Below are 22,969 nucleotides of genomic sequence, written 5' to 3'. Positions count from 1 at the left end.
TAGAATACATTTGGATGACTTATACTGACATAACTCTTCATTTTGTGACAGTCAAATTATATAATGAAAGAAACAAAAGGCAAAATTGTGCTATAATGTAAATTAACAATATCAATACTGTAGATTAACACTACCTTAAGGAAAGCAACAACCCAGCTAAAACATGGCAGACAGGCCATAGTCAAAGAGGAAGTCATTGTTGGCCCTAATGGCATATAGGCACTTTTATTTCTAGTAAATAAATAAAGTTTTCCTCTGGGAATATCCAACAGGTTGAGTGGACTAATTAAAACACCATGTTAACGCTGTTTAAGTCACTTTCTGCATTATAGCCTTTTAATGTTTATATATTAAAGTTTTACTATTTCACTATAAAAAATATCAAGATGCAAAATCAAGTAGTTCCATATGCAGAGATGGCTAATAAAACACCCACATGTATAGAGCAAGAGAGAGAACAGGGAAGAACAGAATAGTGAAAGGACAATTTCAAAGGATGCAAACAGAAACGGACTCAGACAGCTTTAGTCAAACGGTTTTCTATTTTAAGAACTGGATTTTCATACCTAAAAGTATCTCAATTTAAATGCACTGTTTGCCATACATTGATGTAGCTTGTCTGGGTTCGAGTCTTATTCTTTACCTCCTCTGCACTGTTCCACAAACCCCCATTTCTCGTTCCCAGTTTGGCCCACCTTCTTTCATCTTTTTCCGTTTTCCATTGCCCCCTCATATCGTCAATAATGAATATGCTGCATCGGCATCACTGTTTATTTTTCTGTTGCAATATATTTGTTTTGCAATTTGTCATCATAAAACAAGAGCCAATTACCATTGGTGACAGTTAATGCAAGTTTGGATTTTAATATATGAATGTAGGCTATAACCATATATTCATATTCCACTTTATTGTATATGGGTGTTCCTGAAGCTCAACTTATAGGTCATTGTGTTAGCAATGCAAATGTGTTGCAAATGGGTTTGATCCCATCACACATACTGATAAAAGAAATGTACTGGAATTGTGTGTCAAATGCAGGTATGGGTGTAAAAAGAAAGAACGTGTTCACAGCAAAGCGAATGACACTTGACTATGATTTTCCAACCTAAAAATAAATAAATAACATAAATGGAAAGTGTGGTCTTTTACTGTTCCACAGACAACTGATCAAAGGAAGAGCATGCAAAGCAAGCATGCATATGAAATAATGCAAGTGAAATAAAATGCATTAGATAAAATAATATTTGCATTGTACATTCATGTCATGGTTCTGTTTATGCAAAGATGCATACATGCTAGTGTGTTTGTGTAAACCATGGGATAAAATAGGGTTATTTTATTTTCAAGTAAACTTTATTATTACTCCAAACAGTGTGTTAATAAATAAATCATACCCCAAAGTAATAATTTATTAATTTAATAGTCTTAACAAAGAAATTGACGAGAGCGCTCTGACGTCATGGCTTACTTCCTCTCTAGCCTGTCGCGCGACACCGGCTAGCATGGTAGCGCGATGCGTTTAGCTTCGTTGCATTAATAATGTTTTAACGGAGCACTAGTCGGTGCAGCAAGCAAACACAGCTTATAACCGCACTGTAAGGAAGGTTGTACATTTAAGGAATAAATTCAACTAAAATTCAACCAAGAATAGCCGCATCTAAGGTAGGAAGAACATCAACGAACTAGCATGCTAACAGTTCCCGAGCACACGGTCGTTTGGTCAAAATATTAATAATAACCTATAAATTGCAATCCTAAAACGTAACTATGTATCAGCGAGTTGTATATTTTAAAATATACTTTATAAAGTTAAATGCTAGTAACGCACTTGTTTAGGGTGGTTTGACAGCAAGTGTCCTATCATGCTAGTGAGTTTTGTAGCAGGTGTTTTGCACACTGTCTGACTAGTTTGTTTTAGTGTACTTCACCATAAATGTATAGTTCTACAAACAGTACGTGTGTTTATGTAAACTTCAGAAACATCTGGAAATGATGGGTGTGCCAGCAGTTACGTGTCAGTGTTGGCCTGTGTTACATAGCACAACAAATGGTGTGACTGTGATATGTACGTCATTATAGCGTTTCTTGTATTTAAAAGTAACATGTTGGTCAATTTATTTTTGTTGATGTTTTCTAGTATAATCCAAGCAGTATGGAAGAGCAAGCAAGCAATACCATAGAGGTGACTGTAAAAACCCTGGACTCTCAGAGCAGGAGTTACACAGTGCAAGCGCAGGTGAGCTGGACTTTTGTTACTATGGAAACTGTTGTTTAATTTTCGCTTTCACGTGCTGATTTAATCGTGCTTTCCACTTCTACACAAGGTGAAGACCAAGGAGTAATGTGACTGTATAGACAATAGTTTAAAGGCATGTTCGCCACCTGACCTTTTGCTGAAATTTTTTGTTTTGTCACGTAGATGACCGTCAAAGAATTCAAAGAGCACATATCATCCTCAGTTGGAATTCCTGTTGACAAACAAAGACTCATTTACCAGGGCAGAGTGCTTCAAGATGAGAAAACCCTTACGGAGTACAGTGAGTTGATTTGCATTAAAACAATTAAAACATCTGCCTGTAAATCTTTACAGGTGACTGCTTAGCAAACATTTTCTGGTGTTGTCATCTTGTGACCCTTTCAGTACAATTCACATTTTTTTAGCTGAACTCCAGAGCACCCATTAAAGGAAAAGTTCATCTCAAAATCAAAATTGTGTTATTTTTACTCACCCACATGACGTTCAACATGTTTTAAGACCTCCCGGCGTCTTCGGAGCACAAATAAAGATATTTTAGGTGTCATCCGAGGGATTTACAGGCCTCCTCGTAGACATCATGGTTATAATTGTTGTCAAGGTCCAGAAAAGTACTAAAGACATCGTTAAGTTGGTCCATCCGCTCATAATGGCTCAATTAAATTAGTTTGAAGCGACGGGAATACGTTATGTGCGAAAAACAAAACTAAATAACGACTTTAATCCATTTATTCTCCTCTGTCATGACAGTCTATGGTGCGCGTTCACGAGAGCACTTCGACGCATGCGCATTCGGTAGGGCAAAAAAGTGCAAGTCTTCCTCAAAATCGAAATCATCAGACATTTTGCGAAGATCAGCTTATATACAGCGTGCGTCTGCTTGTAAACACAGAGTTGCGCTTCCAGGTTGTCAGTCAGAAAGACAGCGTCTGCCCCCACAGAATGCGCATGCGTCAAAGTGCTCTCGTGAATGCGCACCATAGACTGACAAGACAGAGGAGAATATATCCATTAAAGTCGTTATTTCACACATAAAGTATTCTCGTCGCTTCAAAAAAATTCAATTGAGCCAGGATGGACCAATTTAACAATGTCTTTAGCACGATGTCTTTTGGACCTTGACAACAACTATAACCATTATAACCATGTCCAAAAATAGCACCATTTTGATTTTGAGATGAACTTTTTGGAGTTTGCAGTCTTGTGATTTTTCTGTTCTGTCCCTGTTCATCCATCCAGATGTAGACGGGAAAGTTATTCACCTGGTGGAGCGTGCCCCACCTCAGACCTCTCAGCAGGGTGCTGGCTCTGGTGGTGTACCAGGTTCCACTGGTGGGACACAGGGAGGAAATCAGAACCCCAACTCTACTGGTTCTCAGGGGACCCCCCTTGGACCCACGCATGACCGCAATGCTAACAGCTACGTTATGCTGGGTACTTTTAATGTTCCAGTTAACATTATGGACCCTCAGCAAATACAGGTAGATCTTTGGTGTTATAAATCTATATTTTTTATAAACAATGCAGATTAATGTATATGCTTTTTTTTAATATGGTTTCTCTTTCTTCAGATGTCCATTCAGCAGATGATGTCAGGCTTGGGAGAAAGTGGGAGGAACCCACGAGTCAGCACAAGTACAGGGGTGAGTTGCAACGTGATTCCATTTTTTTTATTGAACGTCTTGAGTTTGGGGCTTGTAGATCCAAAGAGAGTTCAGTTTCACTAGATCTCTCTTTGTCAAGAAATTATGGTCACACTTTATTTTAAGGTCCAATTCGTGAAATGTGTTGTGACTAAACCTTTCCTTTAATCCGATAAATGACCGTTTAAATGTAATTTTCCAGGTTTTAGAAATGTTGCATTATAAGTTTGATGGTGTTCGAGTTAATTTCCTGTTCCTTTCTTCCAGACCAATGGCTCTGTGAATGTTCAGATAGATTTGGATCAGTCATTGCAGAGTGAACCCCGACTGCGTCTGCTGCTGGCTGAGAACTTGTTGAGGGACACCAACGCTTTGATCCAGATACTTGAGGTTTGACCAGTGTTCTCCTCCAAACAGTGTGCAAATGATGACTATTTGTAAACGAACCTACGTACACGCATGTAACATGTTATATGAAATCAAGCTGAGTTGAAAGTCCTGCAGGAATACACACATTTCTTTCTATACCTGTAATTTATTTTCCTTTAAATGTAAAGGAATATCTATTAAAAACTCATTTTCATTGTCAGTTTTTATAGATTTCTTGCAGCCCTAGAGGGAATACATGTGAATGCAAAAGGCACATTGTTCGACTTCCTGTTCTCGTTTTCTGTTCACTTACAATTGTCGTCTCTGTTCTCACCTAAAGTATTTGCTCTTTCACTTGTTTGTAGGGTCAGCCTGCGGATGGCTCCTCTTCCCAGGACTCTGCACCTCCACCCACCTCCTCCACTTCTACTCCATCTCCTTCTGCACAGCCCATGGACACGTCTCCTCCTCCTACCAGCACCTCACCATCATCATCATCCTCCTCCACTCAGACTGAGGGTGCTCCACCCCCTCCAGCAGGCCTCAGGTAAGATGCAGATATAGGCTGCGTCCAAAATCGCATAATGTGACAGTACATACTGCATTTGAATAAGTACGTACCTATCGGCCGTCAAAACAGTACATTCTATATAGTATGAGTGGGTGTAGTATGAATACATTTCGGACATACTGCGTCCGCCATGTTTTATGGTCATGTGACCCATATGCACTTTGACCTATGACGTATTAACAACAAACTACACGTGAGAGTTGATAAAAACATAATTTAGTCACGAGAAATTCATTTATTGGCACTTACATTAGAAACGAACGTCCGCCTTAAAGTTTTCCGCTATATTTATTTGATTTACTTTTGAAATTTGACCGTTGCTCAGCTCCCGTGGCATCATGGGATAGAGAAGTGTCCATCCGATCCACACTCACGAATCTCGGAGGAAGTAGTAGACCATCCGGGTATTTCTCGCCTACTGTTTTTTTTGCATACTGAGGTTTCAGACATACTATTCATGACTCGTACTCATTTTCGCCAACTATATAGTATGGAAGTAGGCGATTTCGGACGCAGCCATAGTCATAATCACAATGGCATTATTTTCTCAATTTAAAAAATGTTAAATAATAAATGATAAATGATGCATTTATTTCAAAGGTAAACTTTTATTTATTTTATACTCTATCCTATATTAATATGCAGTGATAGCTTTTTTTGCTATGATTTTGTATATGGATAACACGGGCTCAACTGATGATGTCAGTTTGGTGAGACTGTCTGTTTGTCCAACTAGTGGAAGATGGGGAGTGTAAAAAAAAAGGTTTGGAAACGATCATGGTTTCTTCAAAATCAACCCTGTGACCAGGGAACTGCCTCTTGAAAGAGCACATTTATTGTTACAGAGTTTCTGTGCCATTAAAGTCATTCTTAGTGGAATGACTTGGAAATTGATAGAGAAACTTGAGTTTCATAACACCAGAATGGCATGCCTATTCCTTTAGTCTGGTTTAATTTTTTAACAGTAATGAAAGGTAAGGTGAAGGAAAGGTGAAGACACTTTAAGGCCAAACACCTACAATGTGAGGCGAAACAGAAATGTTAAAACCGGGATACAGAGTTTCAGTAGTAAAGAAGTGGGCATGGCTTCATGTTACCGAGACGTTGTTGATATTTTCTGTCAGGTTCGAAAAAAGTGGGGGTTTCTCCCGTTTAATCATTCTCCCATAATGGTTATGAAACCAACATCTTTGTGATGATACTGTGACATTCGGAATCAAACGTTAAGACGCAACACTTTTTGACAAAATGAAGATGTTTTCTCATGCAGTTTACATTGGCAATTCATGCGAAGTGCCGGAAACATGAAAATAAATCTGTTTTTTGGTGTTACAAGTTTTTTATTTGATATTGTAAAACAGTTTTTTGAGCAGTTTATAAGTGTGCCCAAGACTTTTGCACAATACTGTATTTTATCAATTACATGTGCTAGCTTAATTACAAATCGCCATATAAATACTTCAGAAGTGGGTTTTCCCCAGAGGAAAACCCCAGTTTGTTTAGTTAAATTGCTTAGCATGTGTTATCATTTGTAATGTATTGTCTGCCTACCTATATGTCTGTATTCTCCTATAAAACAATGAATATGTTCATTTAAAACATTGATCAGTCATGTGATGAGGTCAGTTTTATCAAAAACCTGTGCAATTTATGTGGACGATAAAGCTCTACACATACTGTAGATGATGAGTCAGATTTTCTCAGTTTCATGTGCAAATAATCTGCACATGCACCGTAGGAGTTTAACTATAATGATATGTCTTGTTTAGCAACTGAAATCATGATTCCTGAATCATACTCATATTTAAAAGTCAAAGAAAACCACCTTTCTCACCACTAGTGATTGGTCTTTAAGTGTAAACATCCCTGTGGGTTTGACTTAGTGTTGTTTGTTTTTAGGTTATTACATCCACACTATGCTCTACTACACTTTTGCTGTGTGTGGTGTCAAATCGAAACCAAACATTGCATGCACACTCACAAGTTCCTAAAAATAGATGTGTCCTGGTCAGGGCTCAAGACTAACTTTTTGCACTTTGCACTGGTGCGCCTAACTTTTTTTCTTAGGTGCACCAGCACAAAAGTTAGGTGCACCCAAATTTTCGACCGCATCGCATTTAACACCGCAGTTTTACAAGTTCACTTTTTTTTAAATCGCTGTCCATATAGGCAATATTGACTTGTAAATGATTAACTAACAATCTGGTCAACATAAAGTTCTTTATTTGAAGCACAATTCTACAAGAAAGCAGGGCTCTAGACTAACACTTGAGAGAGGTGGCACTGGTGCTACCAAGTTATTCAGTTGGTGGCACCAGCCCTTAATTTGATAGCACCAGAGTTGTAGGGCGAGATAAGAAAAAAGAATCACTAAAACTTCATTAAAATGTATTTAATACATTAATAAATCAATTATAAATTAATACAAATTGTTTATGATTGAATTATTTTTATTGTATATGTAAACTCTCTTTCAACACTTTACCATATTTAAAGCACATCTTTCTTAAAGTTACTTTTTTCTTTTATTTGTTGTGAACAACTCCTATGAGAGAACACAATTCCTTTAATATCAGTGAGTGTTTTTGGGCCCGTCCGTTGTTGTTTAATGAACATTATAAACAGATCTTTATTATGCTGCTGCCCCTTTAAGAGCTCGCGCAATAAACTGGAACACGTGTTTTGTTTCCCAACTGTTTGGTCACGAAACAAACTGAATACCTTTACAAGGTTTCTTGTTAATATGGGAATTTTTAGGTTATTTTATGTTAATATGTCCGTTTCAGAGTAAGAAGGCGTGAAAGAGAACTCGGTTTAGTATTTTGTGCTCCGACTCTCTGGGCGCGCGCATCTAGACAACCCGCGAGACCTGAAGGCTTTTAGTGATTATTCTTCATGAAAGCTGCATTGATACACGTTTGGCTTCTATCAATAGCGACTTACAAATAAATAGTATTTAGCGTGATGTATAAAGATTTGTATGCTTTGCGGTATTGTTAGAGAGCTTCATACAATAGTTCAGTGCTTTAAGTTTAAACACGTGTTTCCTGCATTAGCTTCACATGCATACAATACTCGACACACATTTCGTTATCTTTGCTGTTTTGTACCTTAGCAGGGGAAATTCTTGTATTCTGCATATTTAAGTTGCAAGATTGTGCGCTTCACTCGTCTGCTCTTTCGGTCCTTCGCCTCTTACCCGTAACCCGCGAATTACGTCTTTGGGGGCGGGGCCACTGATAGATAAGTGAATGGTTGAAGGAGGGGAGATGAAAATGAGTGACTGAATGCGCCGCTTGCGCAATATAACATTTCTGCGCATTAAATTTATAATACGCAAAAATTATATATTGATCAGTTTGACAGTCGCACCGGTGTGACCATTAAGAAAAACAGGCAGGAAAAATAGTCGCAAAATGAGGCCATTTAGTCACAGTCTAGCATGTCGGAGCATTGGTTATGATTTTCGGACGGATCAGGCCTTATCTTAACATTCTTAACGAAAAAGTTGTCAATCGTTCTTTTCATCTTCTCTCATCGTCCGCGGCTACATCCACTCTGTTTATCTGACGGGCCTATAGGCTCCTCCCCTCTCTCTGTCTGACTGCAGCACAGCATTTTCAAACGTACACACACGTACAGGAATATCTGGACCACGGCCAATCAGAGGGGGGTCCGCCCTTCACTATCTCTGATTGGTTTAGACCACGATATGGGCCTAATGTGTCTGTTGTTGAACCACAGGGAGACTTTCGCAGAGACTTTTTTCCCTAGAACGGCTGGTCACACCGGTGTGACCTCAGATTTTTTTTAGTTGCACCATTGAGAAATTAGGTCGCATGTGCAACCAAATTGGTCGCACTCTAGAGCCCTGGTCCTGGTAAATTGTTTTCTTAAAGCAGGCTTTCTCTATGAATGTGCGTTTGTGGCGTTGCCGTTTTAATTTATGGGTCATTCCGTGTAAACTCAACCAGAGGTCCCTGGCTCGAATTTCTATGTTTTTCTATTTTTACAAAAGCAAAACCAACCTCAGTAGTGATGAGTGCCAAAATATTAAATGCCATTGATGAATAGTTATTAAGTAGTAATTTGTAGAGGGAGGTAAAAACGACCATTTTCACTCTAAACTTGGAGACATATTAGAGGGGGTAAAAAATGACATGAGAAATATGCCAGCATCCTAATTTTATTTTTACACAGAGATCGGTATATATGTTAGTAAATCTGTTAACTTTAGCAATCCTTGATGCTTTTTATGCAAATGGTGACAGCTCAAACATGAAGAAAGGGCATTTTTTTGTGTTCTTTTTACAAAATTTGCATGCCTGTAACTCCAGAATTGTTAGAGATACCTTGATGTCCTTTTAGATTCTTGTACTTGACCAACCTGTCTTTTGGGAACTACATTTTTAAAGCCCTAAAAGGTTCAGTTCTAGAGATATGAGGATCTAAATATGGCTTCACGAGAAAACTGAAAACTGTTAAAATGGACACATTTTCAGTCATAAAAAACGAAATGAGGGTCATTTTTAAAAAATCTGCTACTTCATTTATTTTAAAGAGGAATGTCTGAAGAACAAATAATGTTGAAACTGGAAATGTATATTTTTCCTTCTATCAAAACTGCATTGAACATGACCATTTCAGTGTCTTTTTGGCACTGAGTTGCTGTTAAAAATTAACTTGCTCTGAATAGTTTATTTATAAGATTCTATATTTCTTTGAGTTATAGGGAATTTGGATAAAGGGATGTTGTGAGTTATAGACGTCTTCTCTGTTAGTAAACATTGTGACACGTTTTTGTGGGCGGAGCTTAGGTGGAGGCAGAAAGATCCCCCTGACCGCATTACTAATGCTAGGTAGCACGTTTTGGTTGCTTCCTTTTTGACAATGACTAGAAAAAAATGTGATTAAATGTGAAAATGTGAGGTCACTCGCTGTCTAGGACCGCGCTTGTTTTTGAAAAAGTTGACTTTAAGGCAAGGAACCTGGCCGACCTGTACACGCTCACTCAATGGATCCAGGGACGAACTGACAGGATTACCTCCAGTTAAGTGGCCAGACGGAGAAACCAAGCGCGTATAGTGAAGAGAAACTGAGAGCGTACACATCTAGAGATGCCTGCGTTAGCAAATGCTTGGACACAAACCTGACACATAACATGATCCTTCTTACTTCCCTTTATACTAATGCACTGGTGACAAGTAAAGAAGAGATGACAAACGGTTTCCTTAATGTTTAGTTTCTGGCCGATAGTTAACTGCCAACGTTAGTTGTATAACTAACAAAGTTAGCTAGCACACACCCTATGCGTTCAAAAGTTAACGCTACGTGAAAAATAACCTTGTTCCCCAGTTTCTGATTAGGTGGGCATACGTGAGACATTTTTAGACGCATTCCCAAATCATAATCCACACCAACAAAAGACATAAGTGTTAACGCAAGCATTTCTGATGATCGTTTCTGTTGAGTCCGCTCGTTTTATTGTGTTCAACTACAGCTGTCGTCAGTGTTGTTGTTTGGCAGTGGCAGCAGGTGCAGTATGTGTTAAAATGTCACATTTTCTGGCGATTGTGACACTAAACAACACAAGATGATGATATTTTAAACTCCTTATGTAGCCAAATCTGTGCTGGTTTGTATTGGCCGCCTCCGGTTTGCCCTTTGTTTTGCCTCCAGCTAATGCCGTGACGTCGGCCTTAACGGGGTGTGTAGGGAAATTTGGATAAAGGGATGTTGTTAATTATGGCCCGAGCACCGATGATGTGAGAAGTTGCTCCGTTTGTTAGAATCTTCAAAATGAATCACATTTTTGAGAGCCTAAACGTGCTTGAAAACTCATGCAAGTTTGCATACATGTCAGAGGTGGTACTGTAAAAATGTACATCGGATATGGGTTTCAGAATGAAGCGTGGCAGAATGGCTCTAGTGCGCCACCTACATAATTTCAGTGAAGCAGCCTTCGTGCTACGGTTCATGTAAATGTATGAAATTTGGTGAGCTCATGTAACATTCCAACCGCTACAAAAAGTCTCTTACAACAGTATCCTTAACCCAACAGGTAGTCTGCGATTTTAAACTTAATCTGCAGTTTTGACCCTGATGCTGTATTCTCTGTATTTAACTGATGTAGTCACCCAAGCCCAGCTGAGATGCTGGAGATGTTGACAGAGCTACGGAGGGTGGAGGAGAGACTTCAGCCCTTTATTCAGAGAGCTCACCTCATTCTAGAGGCGGCTACAACTGCAGACTACAACAACAATGTAAGTGAATGAATGAATGAATGAAACAAAGCTGGAAAAGCCAGTGGGATATATTAAACTTACACATTTTCATGGAATGGAAAGGGGAATGAAAACACGCTTGTAATACACGTTTGTTATGAAAATGTTGCATTTTCTTTAGTGTTTTCAGACTTCTGAATCCAAGTTTATGTCTTTTATCAGTTTATAAATAAATGTAATACAGGTGTAATATCAATTTAATAGTTGAGTTTAATAAATATAATTTCATGTTCTTCCTACAGACCGAGGAGAGGGATGAGGACCAGCGCATTCTGAACCTGGTTGGGGAAGCTCTTCGTCTCTTGGGAAATGCCCTGGTTGCCCTGAGCGACTTGCGCTGTAATCTCTTGAGCACCCCTCCCCGACACCTGCATGTTATTCGGCCCATGTCCCACTACACATCCTCTGTCTTGACCCCAGCAGGCATGCATCACATCCCCATGCAGGTGAGGATGTGGTCTAAGGGACTCGTGCAGCGCAAAATACTGAAAGTGAAAGCTTGACGTTTTTCCCTTTAGGTTTTATTTAGTTTAAAGATGAGTGTTGGGGTGTTTTTGGAACAAATATGGTATTTGGTATTGCACATAGTCAGAAACAAAAATGTACAATACAGTGCAATGTAAGTCTCTTTGGATAAACGCGTCTGCCAAATGCATGAATGCTAAATGCTAAATAGTTTTCCCACAGTTTCTGGGGCTATAGAATTTATAAAGATGATTTTTTGAAGTAATTGATTTGCATTTTTAATTGGTAGCGTCACAATTCATTTTATTAATAAAACATTAATTAGCATTTAAGTTGGATTTTGCCTTTCATACAGTTGAATCTTGGTACTACTGTTACCATGTCAAACAATGGCAGACCAGCTGATGGTCAACCTCAATCCACTGGCCAGTCAGATCAGCAAGGTCAGGGACAGACACCTGGCAGTCAGCCTGGTTCAGCCAATCAGCCGGGTGGACAGCCAGGACCCAGAGTAATCCGGATCAGTCATCAAAACATGGAGCCTATGGTGATGATGCAAATGAACATTGATGGTGGGTTTAATTGATAGCTGAATTGAATGGAGTGATAAGTTTGTCTATATTAATAGGTTAGTTATATTAATCGTGTTTAATAATGCGTTTCAGACTCTGGAAACACTGCTCAGGCTAATGGACAGCAGAATGCTGCCGGCACTGGACAACCTGGTTCGTTTTCAGATCGCTGTACCTTTGTTTTAATTGAATTAATTGAATTAAATCATTTTTTAGTAGTTTTGAGAAGATGAATTAACATACCACAGACCTCCAAAACAGTCAGACTTAATAGTGAATATTACATTATTTATAAAAATGTATTGCCCAGAAATATTTCTTATTGGCCATGAGACTGTTTTCTGAATTATTTTGTTGTTTTAAAAAGACAATATTTAGCCGCAAAAAAAAATGACGAGACCAAGCCAAATTTTCATTTAATCAGCATTTTTAGTTGTATTGTGGTCATTCCAGTCCAGTGTCTGTTGAATTTCAACAAAATCAAACCTCAGAAGTGACAAAAATTTTATTTAAATCAGCCGTATCACATCAGCAACTCAGTTTGTAGCCCACCAGAGCAAGGTTATTTTAGTTTACTAAAATTAAAACTTTGAAAACGTCTCTGTTCATTGAAATCAAATAAAATATTGACCTAAAAATTATGGGGAAAAACTTAACTAAAGGAAAAATTGAAATGTTGCCTCAAAAATAAATTGAAATAAGTTTAAAGCACTAAAATTATAATAATAAACAAAAACTGAAATAAAACTAAAATAGAAATTAATTAACATTATATAGCAACATAAAAAATAAAAAAAAAAATTATAAAATGACAAAAGCACATACCAAAATTGCTAAAACTTTAACTAAAATTAACATAAAAACTAAAGATCTAAAAACAAAAGCTAATTTAAAAAGAATAATAAAACTAAAATGAAAACTATAATAACTCTGCACCAGAGACACGTGTTTAGTGTTTATTTTGAACTCTGTGGCTTGTCTAATGAATGTGCGAGACAATCTAAGAGAGAAATTAATCAGAGCAAGTATTTTTTTACATTTCAGTGAACTATACTGCCAAAATAAGCATGTCTTTTGCATGTTGCAGGTGCCCCCCCTACTGTCCAGATTCCAGGTTTACCTCCAGAATTCATGCAGGCCATTGTGCACCAAGTCAGTCAGCAAGCCATGGCCATGGCAAACGCTGCCTCCACTGGCCAGCAGGGACAACAGACCGCCACACCTGCAGCAAACACTGGCTCCAGCTCCACCCCACCACCCATGCCCACGTACCCCCCTCAGGCCAGAGTGGTTTTCACCAGACCCTCTTTTACTCATAGGATGGCCACCCCGACTTTTGCCACAAGGGGAGCTACTATCAACCTCAGAGCAGCTGTTCCTCCAATGATGGGCCAACAGCCCGGACAGGTGAATGACATACTCATTATATTCCTAGAGTTTAACTAGGGCTGTGACGGTGGCAGTTTTTTACCAACGCGGTGGTGCTGGGGTTGGGAAATATATATTATTTATATAAATAGTATATAATATTTATATTATTATATTTGCGTGTAGCAACCACATGACGAGTGGAAGAGAAATTTAGACCTTATTTAAATACTTGAAATTGTTAAATAGTTAAATACTTGATATTGATATATATATCTGAAATAAATGATGAAACATCTGTCCATGTTTAATGCGCAAATCCATCAGTGTAACGGCACACTAAACATTTAAATAGACATCTGTAAATAATGAAAACTTAAATGATATAAGAAAGTTAAATATTAAATAAAAAAACTCTTGTTGCGTCGTGTATTAACCCTTAAAGTCTTTAAAGAGTACATAACTAAGGACTTTTAGGTCCTACTTTGGTTTATGGAGTGTCCAACAACAAATGTATGTACATAGAAGGTGTAAAAACACTATTATTTCATAATAATAGCTAGTTACTTTTACCTTACTTCTCGACGGTTCATCTGTCTAATCCCCTCCTTTCCGCTAGCCTAGTCTGATGTGATTGGTCAGATGGTCTAGTCTGCTGTGATTGGTCTACCGCGAATGAGGCTCAAGCGCTACAGTGTTTGGGGGAGAAGAGTGAAGTTTTCGCGGGCAGTCCTAGCAAAACGTAGGCGGGGACTATATGTAGCGACGTAAATCCGCGGTGGTTCGCAAATCTGACTAGAGACGACTCGTTTGCGTGATTCAGAGTCGACTCCCTTTTTTCAAAGCCCATAACTTTCTTATTCATTCACCTTCGGATTTACAACTTGGCAGACTGCTTACTTTCAAACACGCCAACATTACACACAAATGTAATTTTCACGATCTCATGTTATGTACTCTTTAACAACAACTGTTTGAACTGGCTTTCCTATTCAGATTGCCATAAAACGTTACTTTTTCCTACTCGTTGATGGAAAACTTACATGTTGACATTGTCCAGATTAAGATGTGCACAGCTGCACTAAATGCGCGTTCAGAAGATGTGCACAGGAGCGCAAATGAATAGATGTCTCTCCGCAACCGCGGCAAAACCTGTGCACGCTCCGACACTAAGCAAGTGGGTCATAGCCGGTTTTGATTTTGTATCTGTTCTTTTCACAATAAGATCCATTGCAGAACCCGGGTTTTGCCGTGCAGGCCCGCGCTCGAACGCACCAACGGAAACGTATGCAAATTTCTGTGTTAATATAAAATCTTTTAAATAAAACCATCCACAACCGAAAGGCTACAAATAGCAATCCTTATCGCTTTTTTTTATTACACTTATATTTGTCAAAGTGACATGCAATACCGCCAGTGGCATTTCACCACCGTCATTGCACTTTACCACCGCAGTGGTGCGGTTGTCACGGCCACCATCACAGCCCTAAGTATAACACCGTACATTTCCAAAGAAGCAGATGGGGGAACATGATAAGCTCTTTGAATAAATTATGAAGCATCCGAGAATTTCTCAGTGAGTCATACAATTACAAAGTTGAACGTAACAATTTTCACATGACGTTACAGATGCCACAGGGTGGACACATCCCTCCGGCTGCTCTTAATCAGATGATTGGTGGACTGGTTGGCCAGCTTCTCACTGGGGCCACAGGACAGATGGGTACATGCCTGTTATAATATTGACACTGTTCATTTGTATTGCACTAATAACATACAATGTACAAGTGATTTTATTGTAATGTGTATAGGGGATTTTAAGTGGTGTCTATAAGGTAATACCAATGTACAAAAACCTTTGGTAGGGAAAGGTTTTGCAAGTACATACCACGTAATCTCGTTTCTTCTATATCCACAGCCAGCCAAACCACCACATCATCTTCACACACTTTCACCTCCTCCACGGTCTCATCCTCCTCCTCGTCTACAAGCACTACGACCAGCACGAGTGCATCTGGACCCACGCAGTCTAGCACCACCAGCACTCCCCAACCTGGATCTGCACCCAGTCCTCCTCGGGAAGCACCTTCAGCGGGAAACCTGGAGCAGTTGTTGGGGTCCCTTCTGGGTGGAGCGGTTGCTTCAGGCGGTCAGGGACCTTCTATAACAGTCACGATGCCCGGGGTTCCTACCTTCATTCAGGGGGTCACAGACTTCATTCAGGTAAGTCATCAAAAAAAATAATCGCAAAAGTAAAAACATTCATATCTCAACCGCTTTTTCCACTGGTTTTTCTTTGCCATCAGGCTTCCCAACCGATTTTCTCCCAGCCTCCAGCATCGGGACAGCCTCCCGCCTCGGCCCCCACTGCTCCCCCAAATGCTCCCTCTGCTCCTGGAGCCGCCGCGACTGCAGAGGGGCTGAACCCGGAGCTCTTCACTGGGATAGTGCAGGGAGTCCTGTCCACCATGATGGGATCTCTTGGTACCCCTCAAAACGAAACCGAGAGCATCGCTCAGTTTATCCAGAGGCTCTCCCAGACTAGTAACATCTTTACCCCTGGATCTGGAGACGCTATGGGTGAGCTTAAGTATTTTGAGCTTTTGTTGTGATTTCTGCTTCGTATCAAAAGCTAAACCTGTGTTTCTTTAGGTTTCTTTGGTGATCTTCTGGCTTTGGTGTGTCAGAACTTCTCCATGGTGGATATGGTGTTGTTGCTTCATGGGCAGCACCAGCCATTGGGCCGCATCCAACCCCAGCTCGCCCAGTTCTTCACCGAGCACTTCCTGCAAGGCCGTGAACCTACAGAAGCGAATATTACAGTAAGTCACATTGTAGTGATGTCATGATGTACTTTAAGCCCACACGTGATCGCTTTGGAGTATTTGATTATCTCTTAGTTCTGTCAGATCTGTGTGAAAGTCTCTGAAAGTCCCCGGTCACTTCCTCTCGTAATTAGCTGTTATTAGTTTGTCATTTCAGGATCGGTTACTAAAATGTACATTTTTACATCTTGCTGTTCACTTCCAAGCTTAGTTTTTTTTTTTTTTGCTTTTCCTGGTTTGATTTTTGCTTTTTTTACAGGCAGCTGCTGATGACCTTATCACCGAACTCGAGGAATACATTACAGAAAGTTTTGTAAGAGCTCATCTTTCTGTTTGTGACAAGTCGTGTTTACAACACTGTTTATCAAGCTTTATTTCAAGTTTTGAATGGTCGGTGTGTAAATGATGCACTTCCTGTCTTCCAGTCAACAGTGGCAGTGCGTGATGGGGTTGATATCGTCCAGACAAATCGGTTCTTTCTCAGACAGCAGCTCACAGGCATCGCCACCCACATACTTAACTGCACAGGTATTTGATATGAGATTAGACTTTCCATAGAAATTTCCACATTTATATTCACCAGACACGTAAATATCATCCTGCACTTGATCTGTTATGACTCTGATATCTTTCTGAACACTGTCATCTAACATTGCATGTTTTCATTTCTTTAGATCAGACGTTTGGCCCTCGGCTCTTACAGCTATGTAATCGTGCTCTTTTTGAGTGTCTGGCACTCAATCTCTACTGTCTGAATGGAGAACAAAACGCTCTTACTGCCGTCATCAACCACCGCATCGTAAGCACCCAAAACAACTTACACCTCCTTCATATTTCTTATTGCTTTATTCCTCAGCCTACGACTTTGTCTCTGTAAATAACGGCGGAGGAGATTTTCCATGTTGGTGGGGGTATACGTTTACGGTATATCAGTATAACAGGATATTGATATTCTCCACCCCCTTAGTTCAATGTTAAAAACTATTTTTTGTCAAATATATGAATCAATTAATATTATTTGATTTATATATATATGAAATATATTTTATAATTTATTTGTTTTATAATTTGTGAAATTTTATATATTATTATTTTCTTTTGTAAAAATGTATATTCGGCGAAGACTGAAAATAGAAAAACGTAATTTTGTGGCTTTTTACATAAATCGCATTTAGTCGAGCCTGCAATTCACAGCCTTGTAAAATATTTCATTTTTTGCAAGCCTTTAGCGCGATACAGAGCCATACCTGAATCTACGTATGAGCGTTGTATTTTTTGCTGGTTTTCTTTACATGTTCAATGCTTTCCTAACATTATTTTGCATCTCTCTCTTCCAGAGGACGATGTCAGCGGAGGTCAATCCTAGTCTGGTGAACTGGTTAACTAGTATGATGACCATGAGGCTGCAAGTGATACTGGAGCACATTCCCATCACAGAGGAACAGATCACCCATTACATCATCCACACACAGGTTCTGTTTCTCAGTCATACGCCACTAAATACTACCCGTAGCACATCTGTCATCATTACTTGATGTTGGTTTGTTGTAAAAACAAGATTAAAAGAAGAAAAAACATTTAGCATTTGTAATTTGAACTATGCTGTTGGTTAAAGATATTGTTATGGATATAATAAAAACGAAATTCATGGGTTTATGTATAAAGACTTGCACATGCATATGTAAATACAATATTTACATCTTTCCTTAAAGGGTGAAGAAATGGCAGATAGGCCCCCACAGGAGCCCGAGCCTCAAAATGTGGAGGTAAATAAACCAAGGGTTGAAGGTTTGATCTCGTGTATGATCTCATTCATGTCTCTGTGTGGTTCAGATGGGGGACAGCCTTTCTCCAACACCTGCTACCACAGCAGAGGAAGCTCTGGCCACCTCCCAAGAAGCAGGAGCAGTGGGAGGTCCAGCTAGGGAGGCACAAGGAGCCGTTGGAGGGGAGGAGCCAGGGAGAGATGCAGAAGCCTGGGCAGCAGCGTTACCTCCTGTGAGTCTTGTATTATTTAACCAGGTTAAATGTATAGCAATGATTTCTGACTCATCTGTGTTATGTTCCAGCCTGCACCGTATTTATATAAAGGTTTTTCCTTGTTGGTGTGGGCTTGCGTGTATAATTAGATTAGTTAATGGCTTGTTTTGAGCGTGGGCTTGACGTGCTGTGCGACTGTGTTTTTTGCAGGAGTGGGTTCCCATTATCAGACAAGATCAGATCAGTCAGAGGAAGATGAAGGCCCAGCCTCCTCTCTCAGACGCATATCTGCACGGGATGCCGGCAAAACGCAGAAAGGTGAACTGCTCAACCACAAGTAGACTAAACAGTGTTGAGATACGTTTTTACACAATACTGACAAAATAAAAACTTTTTCAAGAATTTGTTTACTAATGTTTTGTAGACTGGGCTTAATCGAACCATCTGTGTTCTTCTGGTGTATTCATTCACAAAGCTGTTTGCCAGAAGGCCTGCATAGCAGCAGAGTAACATTGATAAGCATCATTTTTCTTATTGTGTCGCACCGTCACAGATGGTAAAAAGCGATGGGCCCAGGCTGTCTCTCTCCGACGCAGTAAGTCAAGCTGCCAGGTCAGCCGGTGTAACGCCCATCACATCCCCCAACATCCTGCAGGATGAGTTGGAGACACCTGAGCTTCAAGAAGCATACGGTGAACAGGTATAGATATATGCTCGAGCTGAAATCTTCATATCGGAATTGTATGCCATTTCAAACAGAATATATCAAACAGTATGCAGAATTGAAATAATTCAATATAAATAAACGTATAACTTTAGTATTAGTTAGTGGCGCACCTGTAAACCAGTAGACAGTCTGACTGAATGACATTCTCTTTTTCTTTTGATCAGCTAAAAAATGACATCAAGAAGCGAGTCAAGGAAGACCCCGACTACAATTCTAGACGGTTTCCTAACACACATCAATTCTTCTCTCCGGACTCATAACTTCCTACCAGTTTACATCACCTAAGCTCTGTTCTTATTGTAGGCCGTGTTTTATTTGTGGGATTTCCACACGAGTCGTCAGATGGCTTCACGTTTCTATAGAAACCTTTTTATCGAACTATAAATCTTTGGATAGATCAGCGTATTGTTCTGTGCAGATAATGCAGGGCTGGCAGTGATGCATGCAGGTGCACCGAAGAGCTGGTAAACGTGTCGTCAGCTGGCACAAGTTGCCTGCATGCTGTTCCTAAAACTCTGTTTTATGATTCAGTCCAGTGAGAAACAGTATTGTAACTGAATCCAGTGAAGTGACCAGATGGGAACAGAAAGCACGGAAATGATAATATAGGTGCATTACTGCAATAAATAATTATGTGGCTGTTTGAAGTTCATACATATATGTTTTGCTTTGACTTTCATCTCTCCTATGCCTCTGCTATACCTTTATGACACATTGCTAAAAAGAAAAAAAAAACAGTGTAATATGGAACAAAAGATGTGTGATGTGGTTCTAAAAAGATTGGTGTAGTGTGGAACAATGAATGTAAAACACCTGATATTAAACAACTTCAGTTGTTTACGGCAGTTGTGTGCAAAATCCTTATTTGGTTTGTACTGTATATTGGTTTGTGGCTTTGAGTTACATAATATAGGTATGTGAAAAGACTGGACTACTAAAGATAGTTTCGCAAAGAGCTTGCCAGATCTGACTCCTTTAATAACCATACCAATAAATATAGAATCGCTCGATGACATGACCAGCAAATTGGGCACTATTTTCTCTAATACATTAGAAGCTGTCGCACCTATGAAGTCAAAAAAGATTAATGAGAAAAACGTAGCACCATGGTACAATAGCACCACTCGCGCCCTTAAAAGAGAAGCACGTAAACTGGAGTGCAAATGGAACGAGGTCTTCAAAATTGCGTGGAAAGAGCCCCTACCTACATAACAGAGCTTCTAACACACTACAACCCATCACGCTCTCTAAGATCTCAAAACTCCAGACTTTTGATAACACCTAGAATAACTAAATCCACCAAAGGGGGCGGAGCTTTCTCATACATAGCACCTAAACTCTGGAATAGCCTTCCCGATACTATTCCAGGGTCAGACACACTCTCCCAATATAAATCTAGATTAAAGACACATCTATTCAGCCAAGCTTTCACTTAATGCATAATAAGATAAATTAACCACCGGGAGACTGCATTTATTAGATATTATTTACTAGAATAATCTTGCTTGTTCTATAAACACAATGCACTGTGCTGTGTTTGACCTTTTCTGTGTTTTTCAGTTTTTCTTATTTTCTCCTGTAAAGCTGCTTTGGAACAATGCACATTGTGAAAAGCGCTATATAAATAAAATTGAATTGAATTGAAGAAAGTAGGAAATCCAACAGTTCTGGGGCCCTTCTGACTGCCATTGTAATTTTTCCTACTATGGTAGTCAATGGTGGCCAAGATTTGTTTGGTTACAAGCATTCTTACACTGAAAAAAATTTGGAGTGAAGTTTACTTGAAAAAAGCTAGGCAAGTTTTTCCACTCAGGAAATGTTAGTAAATTGATCAGAACTGTCCAAGTAAATGCTAAACCCATGTATAAGTAGTTTTTACTAGAAATTCCCAAGTACGGGGTCAAGTAAATTTTACTCATCCTTTGTTTGTAAATTTTATTTAAGTAATGCTTCTAAATATACTTAATATTTCTTAACAAGAGTCCTAGTTATCTTTTCCTCAGTAGTCTTTACTTGTTTGTTTTTTGTAAATATTACTTGAAATCATATGAGGTATTAATATGTGTTAAGTAAAATGTATCTGAAGACCAAAAACGCTGACAGGTATTTCACAAAAATACGTTTATTCAGTGTTTGAATTCAAATATTTAACAGCTTATTTAAAAAACAGAGAAACAAATAAAAAAGGTAATCAAATAAATCAATTCAGATCCATTAAACCACCTTCACATTTCCTCTGGCATCAGTTAAAAATGTTTTATTGGTGAGAATGGTGAGTCCAATACCTGTGGAACAGATGAACATGGATGTTAATGCCACAATTAGATTATTTGTCATTAATAATTCAAATGAACTTATTGACCTTAATGCATTGAACATAGGCTAACGTTATACCAAATTTTAAACGTTAGAACAAATTAGTTCAAGATCCACCATTCTATCTGTAACAACAACGCCAGTTCAGAGCTAGCTAAGGCAGAGTTAGCTAAGGGTAAGTTAACACAGTAGGCTACTGCAAGTTTATCAATATCATATTGGTTATATACGGAGCATAAACTTGATTTAACTTTATGAATATGCATTACATGGTTAAGTTATTTGTCTAAGTTACGTAATGTTAGACATACGAGACTTGACACTACGTTTAGCAAACTGAACACTGTCAACATATTAATAGCTTAATTTAGCATCACGTTAATTCTATTATCCATGTGCATAATAAAAAACAACCGCGTTTGCAAACGTTGTCCAGAAATGTTAGCAATACCGAGACTCAATAACAAGAACTCGAACTCAAACAAACCAGCGAAAATAAAGTTTATTAACGCTGCACTATGCTGCAAACGTTACTACATGAATTAAAAAGAAAACATTTAATGACTTACCATAGTTTAATCCCCTCAGGAACTGAAAAGAAATGTTTCGCTGCGCAAGCTTTCCTCAGGCTCTTCGCGCCAGTTGTAATGTCCGAAGTGCGCACGCGCAGCTATTATATGGCTGTGTGGAGTATAATTTACTTGCGTTCATCAGTTTTATACATCGCTTAATTTAATGACAAAACACCAAGTAAATATTACTTGGCATTTTCATTTAAATTTACTTATGTATTAGAGCACAAATAATTACAAAGGAACCTCAAGTAACACATTGAATTAAACGTGACATTTTTAAGTAGAAAGACAAACTACAACTTGCTTGTAAAACATACTCGAGTAATGCTAGCTTTATTTACAAACTCAAAAAATCATTTTTTACAGTGTATAGACAACATGGAACAAGGTTAAATGATAAATGATAAAAGCCATGAACATAACAATGAAGGAGAGTTTATTTTATCACCCAGATTAAGAAAGGTACATTTTAAATTCTGCATTATGGCCAGCCCTGATGCAGAAAACAAAAAGGAAAGTGTTAAATTGTAGGTGGTAGGGCAGCTCCATTTGAAATATTTCATTATCTATGGCGTTGTTAATGGCAGATTATGTACATTTCAATTGCTCCAATTCATATTAACTATAGAAAGAGAAGGAAATCTGTGAAAAAGGAAGATACGTTGGACTTATTGTTATCTGATATAGACATATTTTCTTCTCCATTTTTGTACGTGCTTTCTTTTTCACTAAGACCTACTGTGTACACAGATGTAACAACTTTTGGTGCTATCAACAAGCTCTAATTCTATTTGTACAAAATTCTCTCTTTCCAGGGTTTCTGTAGCAGGTTATGGGTTGCGTTCCATAGAGAATATGTACAGAATGTGCTGATTAAAGTGCATAAATGTAAAAGAGTCTGCCGTGCAAAAATGTGAAAATGAAATAGCATGACATTTGTTTGAATTCGATCCTGGACTTTGCATTGCAAATACTCTAAATAGCCTCGCAGGTTAAAGATTTATTCAGATTTCATTGTT

The 22,969-nt window shown here is 38.8% G+C and overlaps 1 protein-coding gene across 1 annotated transcript; it reads left to right on the top strand.

The window, feature by feature from the left end:
• The first annotated feature begins 1,463 nt into the window (after window positions 1-1,463).
• On the top strand, window positions 1,464-19,904 carry bag6 (BCL2 associated athanogene 6). Its single transcript, XM_057351206.1, has 25 exons — window positions 1,464-1,663; window positions 2,139-2,237; window positions 2,421-2,538; window positions 3,495-3,736; window positions 3,827-3,898; window positions 4,166-4,288; window positions 4,633-4,814; window positions 10,972-11,101; window positions 11,365-11,568; window positions 11,943-12,159; window positions 12,253-12,312; window positions 13,247-13,566; window positions 15,157-15,250; window positions 15,446-15,750; window positions 15,834-16,107; window positions 16,180-16,349; window positions 16,612-16,665; window positions 16,778-16,880; window positions 17,027-17,151; window positions 17,690-17,824; window positions 18,065-18,118; window positions 18,186-18,350; window positions 18,543-18,650; window positions 18,886-19,032; window positions 19,224-19,904. Exons 2-25 carry the CDS (start codon window positions 2,154-2,156, stop codon window positions 19,317-19,319), a joined length of 3,582 nt encoding a protein of 1,193 aa, XP_057207189.1. The 5' UTR covers window positions 1,464-1,663; window positions 2,139-2,153; the 3' UTR covers window positions 19,320-19,904.
• Window positions 19,905-22,969: the final 3,065 nt, after the last annotated feature.

The sequence above is a fragment of the Triplophysa rosa genome, linkage group LG14, assembly GCF_024868665.1.
Source record: "Triplophysa rosa linkage group LG14, Trosa_1v2, whole genome shotgun sequence".
NCBI lineage: Eukaryota > Metazoa > Chordata > Actinopteri > Cypriniformes > Nemacheilidae > Triplophysa > Triplophysa rosa.
Note: the sequence above shows the minus strand (reverse complement) of the source record. Positions and strands in the feature narration are given on the sequence as shown.